Source organism: Melanerpes formicivorus, unplaced genomic scaffold (assembly GCF_026170545.1).
Source record: "Melanerpes formicivorus ecotype bairdi unplaced genomic scaffold, bMelFor1.0.p_v2 SCAF_56, whole genome shotgun sequence".
Lineage (NCBI taxonomy): Eukaryota > Metazoa > Chordata > Aves > Piciformes > Picidae > Melanerpes > Melanerpes formicivorus.
This window is the reverse complement of record NW_027142408.1, coordinates 515,594-529,017: the sequence shown is the minus strand read 5'-3', so window position 1 is coordinate 529,017 and position 13,424 is coordinate 515,594. Positions and strand designations below refer to the sequence as shown.

The window sequence follows — 13,424 nt, the reverse complement described above, 5'->3', positions numbered from 1 at the left end:
TGGGGACTCAACACTGCCCTGGGCAGCCTGGGCCAGGCCTGCACAAGCCTCAAGGGGCAGGAATTCTTCCTCATGGCCAACCTCAACCTTCCCTGGGGATACCTGAGGCTGCTTCCTCTTGATACAACACATCTCAGCCCCCCGTGGCTGCAGCCTCCTCTCAGGGGCTTGCAGAGAGCCACAAGGTCTCCCCTCAGCCTCCTTTGCTGCAGGCTCCACACCCCCAGCTCCCTCAGCTGCTCCTCACAAGTTCTCCAGACCCTTCCCCAGCTCCCTTGCCCTTCTCTGGACACCTCCAGCCCCTCAAGGTCCTTCTTGGAGTTAGGAGCCCAGCACTCCAGGGCTGGCTGCCCCACTGCAGCAGGCCCACCCCTGCCCTGGTGAAGGGTGGGGAAGCAGCCAGGAAGCATGGAGCAAACTCAGCAGAGTTCATCACGCCATGGAGAGGCTGCAGCTGGATGTTCCAACCCACAGCATGTGCCTCAGCAGGGCAGGGAGGGTCTTGGAGGTGCCATCAACCTGCTGCTGAAGCTGCTCCACTCCCCAGCCCCCCCAGCTCCTTTTCCTGAACGTTTTCAGGCCACAGGAGCAGCTCCTGGGGTGGAGATCAGAGCCCAGCTGTAGTCTGGAAGCTGCTGGACAGTTGGCTTTTGGGGGGCTCAGCTGGGACTGAGCCATTTCCAGGCACCACCCTGGGGGTAAAGAGCTTCTGTGAAGCTGTTCCCCCACACTCTGAGCTCCTTGAACTCCTCACAGGAGCATCCAAGAAGCCCAAAGCACTGGTCTGGGAGTGTCCCAGGAGGGGAAAAGCTTCTCTGCATGGAGAGGGCTCCCTGAGCCTCTGCTCTGAGCAGAGCTCCAAGAGATGCTGCAGGGACTCCACCTAGTGGTCTCCAGAGCACTGGGGGTGAAGAAAGCCAATTATGCTAATTTATGCTAATTTGTGCCAGTGTTTGGATGTCAGGCAGCCAATGGAGGGGCAAGAACCCAGCCCAGAGACCTCCCCACTCTTCTCAAGGTGTTGGTAAAGGCTCCTGGTCCTTCAGCCAGGAGATGGAGCCCAGGCACCTCCCCCCAGAACACCTCACAGCACTGCAGCTGCCACAGAGGGGGAAAGGAGAACCCTGGGGCCAAGGAGGCCAAGGGTCCCCTGGGGACCAGCAGGACAAGGGAGGTTCTCCTGCCCCTCTGCTCTGCCCTGCTCAGCACACAGCTGCACAACTGGGGCCAGGGCTGGGCTCCCCAGCTCACAGCCTGGCAACTGCTGCACAGAGGCCACTGCAGGCTGGGAAGCTGCTGAGAAGACTCTGAGGAGGGAAGAGTGAGGGACCTGGGGCTGCTGAGCCTGGGCAGGACAAGACTCAGAGGAGAGCTGGATGTGAGGAGGAAGTTCTTCCCCATGAGAGTGGTGAAACCCTGGAATGGGTTGTCCAGGGAGGTGGTTGGGGCCCTGTCCCTGGAGGTGTTTAAGCCCAGGCTGGATGAGGCTCTGGGCAGCCTGATCTAGTGTGGGGTGTCCCTGCCCATGGCAGGGGGGTTGGAACTGGATGATCCTTGTGGTCCCTTCCAACCCTGACTGATACTATGATACTATGATACTAGCTTCTCAGCATCTGCAGGCTGGGGGACAAGAGGCTGGGGCCAGACCCTTGCCAGTGGTGGCCAGGGCCAGGCCAAGGGGCAGCAGGCACAAAGTGGAAGCCAGGAGGTTCCCTCAGGAGCAACCTCTTGGCTTGGAGGCTTCTGAGCCCTGGAGCAGGCTGCCCAGAGAGGCAAGCAACATTCTGCCAAAGGAGGACCTAAAGGCAAGGTGGTGAAGGCAGGGCTGGAGTGGGCAGAGCCCCTGCAGGTGCCACCCCCCTGCCCACACCTACTGCTTCATGGCGACCAGCTTGGAGTCCATGCTCTCCTGCTTGCCCTTCATCAGCTGGATGTCGCTCAGCAGCTTGGTGACGTTGTCCTGCCGCACCTTGATGTCCTCATTCTTTATGTTGGACACCTGCAGGGCACAAAGGCAGAGCCTGGGCATGCTGCCTTCCTCCTACAGGCTGCAGACCCTTCCTGCCCCCTCCCCCAGGGCAGCTGCTGGGGGCCCTGTGCCAGAGAGGGATCCGCGGAGGGCTGCCCGAGGCGCTCTGCTGTCTGGGGAACAGCCATGGGGGTCACAGCCCCAGGATGGCCCTGTGGGGGCAGACAGGAGCTGCTCAGGGGGAAGAGAAGCCCTGCAAGGAGCTGTTGGCTTCTGCAAAACTTCAGCAGGACCAGGGAGCAAAACCTTCTTGACACAGCATCCTGGAATGGGTTGAGCTGGAAGAGACCTTCAGGCTGATGGAGTCCAAGCGCTGCCAGGGCACCCCCAAACCATGGCCCTCAGCACCACAGCTCCAGGGCTTGGAAACCCCTCCAGGGGTGGGTGGTGGAGCATAGGAACAGGCTGCCTAGAGAGGGGGTGGAGGCTCCACTTCTGGAGACCTTCCAGGTCAAACTTGATGGCAGCCTGAGGAACCTGAGAGACTCCACCACTGCCCTGGGCAGCCTGAGGAACCTGAGAGACTCCACCACTGCCCTGGGCAGCCTGGGCCAGCCCTGCACAAGCCTCAAGGGGCAGAACTTGTTCCTCATGGCCAACCTGAGCCTTCCCTGGGGAAACTTGAGGTCACTTCCCCTGGAAGAAGACCAAATCCTCAACCCCACCTCCTCTCAGGGACCTGCAGAGAGGCAGGTCTCCCCTCAGCCTCCTTTGCTGCAGCTCCCTCAGCTGCTCCTCACAAGTTCTCCAGACCCTTCCCCAGCTCTTCCCTGCTCTGGACACGTGCAGCCCCTCAGGGTCCTTCTAGCAGTTAGGGGCCCAAGTGTGAGGCCAGCTCCTCTTGTCCTCTCACTTCTTCTTTGGAAGACCCCAAGCCCCACCTGGCTCCAACCTCCTACAAGGTCCAACTGCTCTTGTGTGTCCCCAGAGCAGCTCTCTCCCTCCATGGAGCTAAACTCAAGCAGCAGCCACTTGTGCAGAGCCCCACAGCAGAGCCCCCTGCTGAACCCAGAAGTGGTTTGGTTTGCAAGGCCAGAGCCTCAGTAAAGAATAGAACTAACCAGCTTGGAAGAGACCTTTGAGATCACCCAGCCCCAGCTATCCCCCAACACCACCTCATCAACTACCCCATGGCACCAAGCTGCCCAGCCAGGCTCTGCCTAAACACCTCCAGGGATGGGGACTCCACCACCTCCCTGGGCAGCACATCCCCAGGGCCAATCTCTCTGTCTGGGAAGAACTTCCTCCTAACCTCCAGCCTAAAAACCTTGACTGGTTCCTACTGCTGGTGCTGGAGAAGTCTCAAGCAGTGTCCTAACCACCCTAACACTGCAACACAGGGAGAAGAGGCCCCAAGGACCCAGTGAGCAGGGTGGCACCACAGCCCCTGCCCTGGAGGAGAAGGCAGAAGAGCTGCCAGCAGGAGACCATGAGCAGGAGCCAGCAGTGTCCCCTCAGCCCTTCCAGCAGTGCCCCTCAGCCCTTCCAGCTGTGTCCCCTCAGCCCTTCCAGCTGTGTCCCCTCAGCCCTTCCAGCTGTGCCCCTCAGCCCTTCCAGCTGTGCCCCTCAGCCCTTCCAGCTGTGCCCCTCAGCCCTTCCAGCAGTGTCCCCTCAGCCCTTCCAGCAGTGCCCCTCAGCCCTTCCAGCAGTGTCCCCTCAGCCCTTCCAGCAGTGCCCCTCAGCCCTTCCAGCAGTGTCCCCTCAGCCCTTCCAGCAGTGCCCCTCAGCCCTTCCAGCAGTGTCCCCTCAGCCCTTCCAGCAGTGCCCCTCAGCCCTTCCAGCAGTGCCCCTCAGCCCTTCCAGCAGTGTCCCCTCAGCCCTTCCAGCAGTGTCCCCTCAGCCCTTCCAGCAGTGCCCCTCAGCCCTTCCAGCAGTGTCCCCTCAGCCCTTCCAGCTGTGCCCCCTCAGCCCTTCCAGCAGTGTCCCTCAGCCCTTCCAGCAGTGCCCCTCAGCCCTTCCAGCTGTGTCCCCTCAGCCCTTCCAGCAGTGTCCCCTCAGCCCTTCCAGCAGTGTGCCCCTCAGCCCTTCCAGCTGTGTCCCCTCAGCCCTTCCAGCAGTGCCCCTCAGCCCTTCCAGCTGTGTCCCCTCAGCCCTTCCAGCAGTGTCCCCTCAGCCCTTCCAGCAGTGCCCCTCAGCCCTTCCAGCTGTGTCCCCTCAGCCCTTCCTGCAGTGCCCCCTCAGCCCTTCCAGCAGTGCCCCTCAGCCCTTCCAGCTGTGTCCCCTCAGCCCTTCCAGCAGTGCCCCTCAGCCCTTCCAGCTGTGTCCCCTCAGCCCTTCCTGCAGTGTCCCCTCAGCCCTTCCAGCAGTGCCCCTCAGCCCTTCCAGCTGTGTCCCCTCAGCCCTTCCAGCAGTGTCCCCTCAGCCCTTCCAGCAGTGCTCCTCAGCCCTTCCAGCTGTGTCCCCTCAGCCCTTCCAGCTGTGCCCCCTCAGCCCTTCCAGCAGTGCCCCTCAGCCCTTCCAGCAGTGTCCCCTCAGCCCTTCCAGCTGTGCCCCCTCAGCCCTTCCAGCTGTGTCCCCTCAGCCCTTCCTGCAGTGCCCCTCAGCCCTTCCAGCAGTGCCCCTCAGCCCTTCCAGCTGTGTCCCCTCAGCCCTTCCAGCAGTGCCCTCAGCCCTTCCAGCTGTGTCCCCTCAGCCCTTCCAGCAGTGTCCCCTCAGCCCTTCCAGCAGTGTGCCCCTCAGCCCTTCCAGCTGTGTCCCCTCAGCCCTTCCTGCAGTGCCCCCTCAGCCCTTCCAGCAGTGTCCCCTCAGCCCTTCCAGCAGTGCCCCTCAGCCCTTCCAGCAGTGCCCCTCAGCCCTTCCAGCAGTGTCCCCTCAGCCCTTCCAGCTGTGTCCCCTCAGCCCTTCCAGCAGTGTGCCCCCTCAGCCCTTCCAGCTGTGTCCCCTCAAGCCCTTCCTGCAGTGCCCCCTCAGCCCTTCCAGCTGTGTCCCCTCAGCCCTTCCAGCTGTGTCCCCTCAGCCCTTCCTGCAGTGCCCCCTCAGCCCTTCCAGCAGTGCCCCTCAGCCCTTCCAGCTGTGTCCCCTCAGCCCTTCCAGCAGTGTCCCCTCAGCCCTTCCAGCAGTGCCCCTCAGCCCTTCCAGCTGTGTCCCCTCAGCCCTTCCAGCAGTGTCCCCCTCAGCCCTTCCAGCAGTGTGCCCCTCAGCCCTTCCAGCTGTGTCCCCTCAGCCCTTCCTGCAGTGCCCCCTCAGCCCTTCCAGCAGTGTGCCCCTCAGCCCTTCCAGCAGTGCCCCTCAGCCCTTCCAGCTGTGTCCCCTCAGCCCTTCCTGCAGTGCCCCCTCAGCCCTCCCTTCCAGCTGTGTCCCTCAGCCCTTCCAGCTGTGCCCCTCAGCCCTTCCAGCAGTGCCCCTCAGCCCTTCCAGCTGTGTCCCCTCAGCCCTTCCTGCAGTGCCCCCTCAGCCCTTCCAGCAGTGCCCCTCAGCCCTTCCAGCAGTGCCCCTCAGCCCTTCCAGCAGTGTCCCCTCAGCCCTTCCAGCAGTGCCCCTCAGCCCTTCCAGCTGTGTCCCCTCAGCCCTTCCAGCAGTGTCCCCTCAGCCCTTCCAGCAGTGCCCCTCAGCCCTTCCAGCTGTGTCCCCTCAGCCCTTCCAGCAGTGCCCCTCAGCCCTTCCAGCAGTGCCCCTCAGCCCTTCCAGCAGGTGTCCCCTCAGCCCTTCCAGCAGTGCCCCTCAGCCCTTCCAGCTGTGTCCCCTCAGCCCTTCCAGCAGTGTCCCCTCAGCCCTTCCAGCAGTGCCCCCTCAGCCCTTCCAGCTGTGTCCCCTCAGCCCTTCCTGCAGTGCCCCCTCAGCCCTTCCCAGCTGTGCCCCTCAGCCCTTCAGCAGTGCCCCTCAGCCCTTCCAGCAGGGTGGTGGTTCTGGGCTCAGCCACCTGCTGTCCAAGGGCTGCCCCAGCAGGAGCAGGACTCACACTGGTGACTTTCCTCTTGATGCTCTCCAGGAGGTGCTCCTGGCCCCGGATGAAGTAGGGGTGCTGGAACTCTGTGTCGTCCTTCTCGGGCTTCAACCAGGCTCCCTGCTCGATGTGCACCACCTTCCGGAAGCCATCTGCGAGGGAGAGGCCAGGGGCAAGGGCTCAGAGCCTGCAGGGCAGCTGCAGAGGGGAGAAGCCTCCACCAGTGACCCTCCTCTGCCCCAGCTCTGCTGCCAGACCTCGCCCCACACCTCAGCTGTGGGACCAGGACCTGCTCCTCTGAAGCCTGGGGTGGCCTCTCTGCAAGGGCTGCTGGGAGAGGCTGCTGGGAAGGGAAGGGAAGGGAAGGGAAGGGAAGGGAAGGGAAGGGGAAGGGAAGGGAAGGGAAGGGAAGGAAGGGAAGGGAAGGGAAGGGAAGGGAAGGGAAAGGGAAGGGAAGGGAAAGGGAAGGGAAGGGAAGGGAAGGGAAGGGAAGGGAAGGGAAGGAAGGGAAGGGAAGGAAGGGAAGGGAAGGGAAGGGGAAGGGAAGGGAAAGTGGGGGGACAAAGAAGGACAGGAGAGAAGGAAGGATGGAGTGTGTGTGTGGGGGAACCAGGAGGGAAAGGGGGGATGAGGGAGGGGCAGTCAGGAGGGATGGTGGTGGAGGGATAGGGACATCAGGAGGGAAAGCTGGGGGATACCAGGAGGGATGGGGGAGGGACACCACAGCAGGAGACAAATGGGGGAAGAGGAGGGACAGGGGGACAGCAGGAAGGAAAAAGGAGGGGGGGACAGCAGGAGGGATGTTGGCAGGATGGCACAGCAGGAGGGCAGGATGGGACAGCCCAGGGTGTGCAGAAGCTCTGCTCCAAAGCCTTCAGATGCCCTCAAGGCCCCCTGGAAGCCCCTGGGAGCAGATCAAAGGGCTGGGAGCTGAGCTGGGCTGACATGGGGCTGGGGGGGGAGCCCACAGCTGGGGTTGTGAACCCCCCCAGAAGCTTCCTGGAGAAAGATCACCTTCTGGTGGTGCCATCAGGCAGGCTGAGCTGGGGGGGAGCCTGAGGCCCTCTCCCCCAGCAGCAGAAGGCCCTGCAGTGCCGAGGGTTGCCCCCAGGGCAGGGGGGGTTGGGAGACAAGCACACCTGGGTGGGAATGGCTCCTGACAGCCACATCTGGAGCCTTAATCCCAGCTGGAGCTGAGGGGGATGGGGCTGAAAGAAGCCTTTCTGGTGCTGCCTATGATGGGAAGTGTGGCAGGAAGCGCGGGAAGTGCAGCGGGAAGCATGGCGGGAAGTGCAGGAAGTGCGGTGGTGGAAGCGGGGCAGGAAGTGCAGGCAGTGCGGCGGGGGAAGTGTAGCGGGAAGCACAGGCAGCGTGGCGGGAAGTGCAGCAGGAAGCGCAGGGCCAGCGCGGCGGGAAGCAGAGCGGGAAGCACAGGCAGCGTGGCGGGAAGTGCGGCAGGAAGCGCAGCAGTGCTGGGCGGGAGCGCTAGCGGGAAGCACAGGCAGCGTGGCAGGAAGCGTGGCAGGAAGTGCAGGAAGCGCAGCGGGAAGCATAGCGGGAAGCAACAGGCAGCCGTGGCGGGAAGTGCAGCAGGAAGCGCAGGCAGCGTGGCAGGAAGCACAAGAAGTGCGGCGGGAAGTGCGGCAGGAAGTGCAGGAAGCGTGGCAGGAAGCGTGGCAGGAAGCGTGGCAGGAAGCGTGGCAGGAAGCGTGGCAGGAAGCACAGGAAGTGTGGTGGGAAGTGTGGCGGGAAGTGCAGCGGGAAGTGCGGCGGGAAGTGCAGGCAGCATGGCAGGAAGCATGGCAGGAAGCACAGGAAGTGTGGCAGGAAGTGCGGCAGGAAGTGTAGGCAGCATGGCAGGAAGCGTGGCGGGAAATGCAGGAAGCATGGCAGGAAGCGCGGCAGGAAGTGCAGGCAGCGCGGTGGGAAGCATGGCGGAAAGCGCAGTAAGTGCAGGAAGAGCAGCGGGAAGGGTGTTGGGAAGCGCAGGAAGCGTGGAGGGAAGCGCTGGAAGCTCAGCGGGAAGGGCGGCAGGAACGGCGGCAGGGAGCGTGGCAGGGAGCGTGGCAGGAAGCGTAGGAAGCACAGGAAGTGTGGCAGGAAGCACGGCGGGGAGCGTAGGAAGCTCGTCGGGGAGCGCGGCAGGGAGCGCGGCGGGGAGCGCGGCAGACGCCGGGAAGCGATGTCTGAGGGATAATCCCAGCCCCGAGCTGCCTGCAGGCAGGCTCTGATCCCACCAGCAGGCAGCCTGCCAGCACCACCAGCAGCTCAGGGGCAGAGGTGGACAGGCAGAGAGACCTCAGGGATGGAGGCAGAGAAAGGTCAAAGGGAGAGGGTGAAAAGATCAGGAGAGTGAGTGAGGAGAAAGAGACTGAGAAGGATGGGATGGGATGGGATGGGATGGGATGGGATGGGATGGGATGGGATGGGGCCTTCAAGCTCCTGGAGCCCAACCACTGGCCCAGCACTGCCAGGGCAGCACCACCACTCCATGGCCCTCAGCACCACAGCTCCAGGGCTTGGAAATCCCCCCAGGGATGGGGACTCCACCACTGCCCTGGGCAGCCTGGGCCAGGCCTGCACAAGCCTCAGGGGGCAGAAATTGCTCCTCATGGCCAACCTCAACCTCCCCTGGGGCAACCTGAGGCTGCTTCCTCTTGGTACAACACATCTCAGCCCCAGCTGGCTGCAGCCTCCTCTCAGGGACTTGCAGAGAGCCACAAGGTCTCCCCTCAGCCTCCTTTGCTGCAGGCTCCACACCCCCAGCTCCCTCAGCTGCTCCTCACCAGTCCTCCAGACCCTCCTCCCTCTTCTCCAGAGCCTTCCCCAGCCTTCTTGCCCTCCTCTGGACACCTCCAGCCCCTCAAGGTCCTTCTTGAAGTCAGAGGCCCAAAGCTGAGCCCAGCACTTCAGGGGTGGCCTTCCCAGTGCCCCCAGTCCAGGGGCACCATCCCTGCCCTGCTCCTGCTGCCCAGCCTAAGGCTGCCCCAGGCCAGGCCTTGGTGGGACCCAAGGGTAGGGCCCAGCACTTGGCCTTGGTCAGCCTCATCCCCCTGCCCCCTCCCAGCTGGGCTGAGAGGAGCCCAGGAGCCTGAAGCTGTCCAGCAGAAGCTTTCAGGCTTGGGCGGCGCTGCTCCTTTCAGCTGAGCTTCACCCACCACGCACTGTCCAGAAGCCAAGCCCTGCCAAGCTGCCAGATGGCCCCAGCTGAGAGCCTCCTGCCCCCCAGTGAATGTGAGCCTGGGAGGGGCAGTGGGCAGGGGCTGTGGGGCTGGGGGCCGGGAGGTACTCACACATGTTGAGCTGCCGCACGAAGCTGGCCATGTTGCTGTGCTTGAAGTACTTGGGAAGAACCTCCTTGGCAAACTGCCCTTGGTCGAAGACATGGAAGCTGCTTCCACTCTGGCAAAGAGCAACACCACAGGAGACCATCAGCCACCCCCCAAGGTGCCACAGAGAAACCTCCTCCCTCTTGGCCTCCCAAGGGGACGTGCCAGGGGTGGAGCCGGCGGCCTCCACCTCCCGCGGGGCCTCGGCGGCCGTGGGGGCTGGGGGCGAAGCTGGAGCCCTCTGAGCAGGGCAAGCTCCCAGCAGGAGCTCCATGCCAGCCCCCAGCTCCAGGGTGACTGCCCAGGGCTCCATTTGGAAGCACAGCAGCTAAATGCCACCTCCCTGCCCGGGAGAACAAAGCTCAGCTGTTGGTTACTGAGGCACCGGATAGAACCAGAGACCCATGAAGGCTGGAGGAGATCTTTGAGCTCCTGGAGTGACCACCCAGTGACCCAGCACTGCCAGGGCACCACCAAACCATGGCCCCCAGCACCACAGCTCCAGGGCTTGGAAACCCCTCCAGGGGTGGGGACTCCAGCACTGCCCTGGGCAGCCTGGGCCAGGCCTGCACAAGCCTCAAGGGGCAGAAATTCCTCCTCATGGCCAACCTCAACCTGCCCTGGGGCAACCTGAGCCAAATTCCTCTTGGCACCATGCTTGACCCTTGGAAGAAGGGACCAAGGAATCACAGGAACTGCCTTCTGTTGCAGGCTGTCCACACAACACCTCAGCAGCCTGAGCACTTTGCCTTGAGGGCTCCCTAGGCAGAGGAGGAAGGGGAATGCTGCCTCCTGCACACCAAGAGTGAAACCCCCAGGCCCCTGCAGCCTCTTGCTGCACCCAGCAGGAGACTTGAGCAGGGAGGGATTTCCCAAGTGGTGGGGAGGACCTCAGCAGTGACCTCTGGCTGTGCAGAGAGCCTGAGCTGCTGTGGATTCTGCTCCCCTCCCACTGCCCAGCAGCATCAACAGAGCCTGGAACATGACTGCATGGAGACAGCACCGCACTCATCATCCCCTGCTGAGGAGCAGCATGGGATGGAGCTCTTGCTGGTCAATTGTGGTGGCCTTGCACCTCAGTGTGCTCACCTTGAGTGCTGGGCTCAGCTTTAGGCCCCTGACTCCAAGAAGGACCTTGAGGGGCTGGAGGTGTTCAGAGGACAACAATGGAGCTGGGGAAGGGTCTGGAGAACTTGTGAGGAGCAGCTGAGGGAGCTGGGGGTGTGCAGCCTGCAGCAAAGGAGGCTGAGGGGAGACCTTGTGGCTCTCTGCAAGCCCCTGAGAGGAGGCTGCAGCCAGCTGGGGCTGAGAGCTCTTGTGCCAAGCATTGTGCCAAGAGGAAGCAGCCTCAGGTTGCCCCAGGGGAGGTTGAGGTTGGCCATGAGGAAGAATTTCTGCCCCTTGAGGCTTGTGCAGGCCTGGCCCAGGCTGCCCAGGGCAGTGTTGAGTCCCCATCCCTGGGGGGGTTTCCAAGCCCTGGAGCTGTGGTGCTGAGGGCCATGGCTTGGTGCTGCCCTGGCAGTGCTGGGTCAGTGGTTGGACTCCAGGAGCTCAGAGGGGCTGTGGAGCTCAGGGGAGTTGAAGATGATGAAAGGAGAAGGCTGATGAAGCCCAAGATGAAAGCAGGAGCTGGGAATATTTCCCTGAAGCTCTGGTGGAGGCTGCTCAGCTGCAGCTTCCCCCCCTGCTTACCTCTCTGGCCAGGGAGATGACAGCACCTAGCTCTCACCCTGCAGGCCACCACCCAGCAGCCAAGGCCTTTTGCTGCTCCAGGAGCCAAGGAAGATCCAAATACTTCTGCTAATCAAGCCTGGGTACCTTGGGGTGCTACTGAGATACCCTCAGGGGTTGAGGTTAGGAGCAAGGAACCCAGCATGAGGCTGCTTCCTCTTGGCTCAACACATCTCGGCCCCAGCTGGCTGCAGCCTCCTCTCAGGGGCTTGCAGAGAGCCACAAGGTCTCCCCTCAGCCTCCTTTGCTCCAGGCTCCACACCCCCAGCTCCCTCAGCTGCTCCTCACAAGTTCTCCAAACCCCTCTCCTTCTCCAGACCCTTCCCCTGCCCTCCTCTGGACACCTCCAGCCCCTCAGTGTTCTTCTTGGAGTCAGGGGCCCAAAGCTGAGCCCAGCACTCCAGGGGTGGCCTCCCCACTCCAGGGATGGCCTCCCCACTTCAGAGGCACCATCCCTGCCCTGCTGCTGCTGCCCAGCCTGGGGCTGCTCCAGGCCAGGCTGCTGGTGGCCTTCTTGGCCAGCTGGGCACTCTCTGGCTCCTCTCCAGCTGCTGCCACTAATCCCCCAGGGCCTTTCCCACCAGGGGCTCTCCAGCCCCTCTGGCCCCAGCCTGGAGCCTTCCTGGCCTTGGTGGGACCCGAGGGCAGGACCTGGCCCTTGGCCCTGGTCAAGCTCATCCCACTGGCCTCACCCAGCCAGCCTGGGCAGGTCCCTCAGGAGAGTCTCCAACCCCTCTGGAGAGCCTCCAATTCCTGCAGCAGCTCTACACTGCTCCTCAACCTACTGTCACTTCCACATTTCCTGAAGGTGCCTGCACACCCTCACCCAGATCCTGGACAGGACCTCAAGGAGAGCTGTCCCCAGTGCTGAGCCCAGAGCTGTGCCCAGCCACCACCTGGGACTTCACTCCATTCCCCATCTCTCTTTGGGCCAGATTTTCACCCAGAGCATCTCCCCAGCTACCCAAGGCAGAGTTCCTCCAGCAGGATGCTGTGGGACACCATGTCCAAGGCTCTGCCCAGGCTTTACTGAGGTGAAAACAACAATCAAGGCCTCCCAAGGAGTGACTTCCACCCAACTCTCTGCCAGGTGAAGAACAAAGCAGCACAAAATCATCTTGGCTTTGATTCTAGGGGAGCACAGGAGATTTTCCCACCTTCAACAAGCAGGTTGGGGCATTTGGCTCTGGGTTTCATGGTTCCCTCAACAACCACTAACCCCTCAGATCGCCTGGAATCGATGGGAAAGGGAGAGCTGAACGACAGAGTCCAGCTCTGCACAACCACAGCAGGGACAGAGCTCAAGGGTTCCAACAACGCAGCTTTGCTCCTCCTGCCATGGAAACTGTCAGAGGAGCCTCTGGACGCCGGTTTTTATCCCTCAAGAGCCCGGGATGGCTCACTGCCCTCGGGGGAACTGCGGCGCTGGGCTAATGAGGCGCAGGGGCGGGATAAACACTGGGAAAAGAGGCAACACCTTTAATTAGGAGCGGGCGGCAGCGACCGGTGAGGCCTGGAGAGTGACAGAGACCTGCCGTGCCGTTGTGACACATCGGGAAAGAGCCCGGGCCGGGGCCCCAGGGCCCGGCTAACCGGCAGCGAGCATCCAGGCCCCGAGGCCTCGGCAGCCTCGTCCCCCTCAGCGGGACTCACCGGGCTCCAGCAGATAAGCGAGTCGGTGTCTGGATCCTCCACCAGGGTCCACAGCTTGGCGAGGAAAGCGGGCACGTTACTACCCCCGGGACTAGCGCCCACCGCCGCCGCTCCAGGCCCCTCCATGACGGCAGCGGCCGCCGCTTCAGCCCTCAGGCCTCCCCCCTCCGGGGGCAGGGCCGCGGCAAGCCGGTGCCCGCTCTCCCCTCCTCTAGAAACCGCCACCACTTGGGGGGTTATGGCGAGCGGGTAAGGAAGAGCTTAGTATCGGCGGTGACCGGCGCGGCGGGGCCGGGCCGCTGCTTGCGCACTGCAACCCCCGGGGCCCAGCATGGCCGCCGCCATCTTGGGCCGCCTCCGAGACAAGCCCCCCAGGCGCGGCGGCGCAGCGCGCATGCGCAGAACCCGCCCCCTCTGGCGGCCGGGGACCCGCCTCCTTCTTCCTATTGGGGGCGAAGGGTACGTGGCCACGCCTACGTGCGGGCCTTCCCTGTCCGCATGCGTCTTGCCTCTGGTAGCGCCACCGATGGTAGTGCGCATGCGCCTCCGGCAGCCAGGCCGCTGCTAACGCGCATGGGCCGGCCGGCTGGGAGGCGTGGCCGTGCGGGCGGTGTCGCGCGCGTGCGCAGTGTCCAATCCGCCCTCGCTGGGGCGGCTGCGGGCCGCGCGTGCGACCTTCCGGCATGCGCAGCTCCTTGCCCTTGCCCCTGGATCCCCTCCCCAGGTTACCCCTCGCAAACCACCGGCACCGACACTGCTCCCCCCTCTCAGTCCCCTTTGCCCGGTAGCGCTGTCTGGG

The 13,424-nt window shown here is 63.4% G+C and overlaps 1 protein-coding gene across 2 annotated transcripts in view; it reads right to left on the bottom strand.

Moving 5' to 3' along the window:
* HSF1 (heat shock transcription factor 1) overlaps positions 1–12,979 on the bottom strand; it is a 38,775-nt gene extending 25,796 nt beyond the window's left edge. For both annotated transcript variants that reach the window (XM_068161093.1, XM_068161094.1), the window contains exons 1-4: positions 12,626–12,979; positions 9,206–9,314; positions 5,928–6,064; positions 1,875–1,999 (exon numbers count right to left, since the gene is read on the bottom strand). In XM_068161093.1, coding sequence (XP_068017194.1) covers positions 1,875–1,999; positions 5,928–6,064; positions 9,206–9,314; positions 12,626–12,751 — 497 coding nt within the window. In that variant the 5' untranslated portion in view covers positions 12,752–12,979. The remainder of the gene's footprint in view (positions 1–1,874; positions 2,000–5,927; positions 6,065–9,205; positions 9,315–12,625) is intronic.
* Positions 12,980–13,424: the final 445 nt, after the last annotated feature.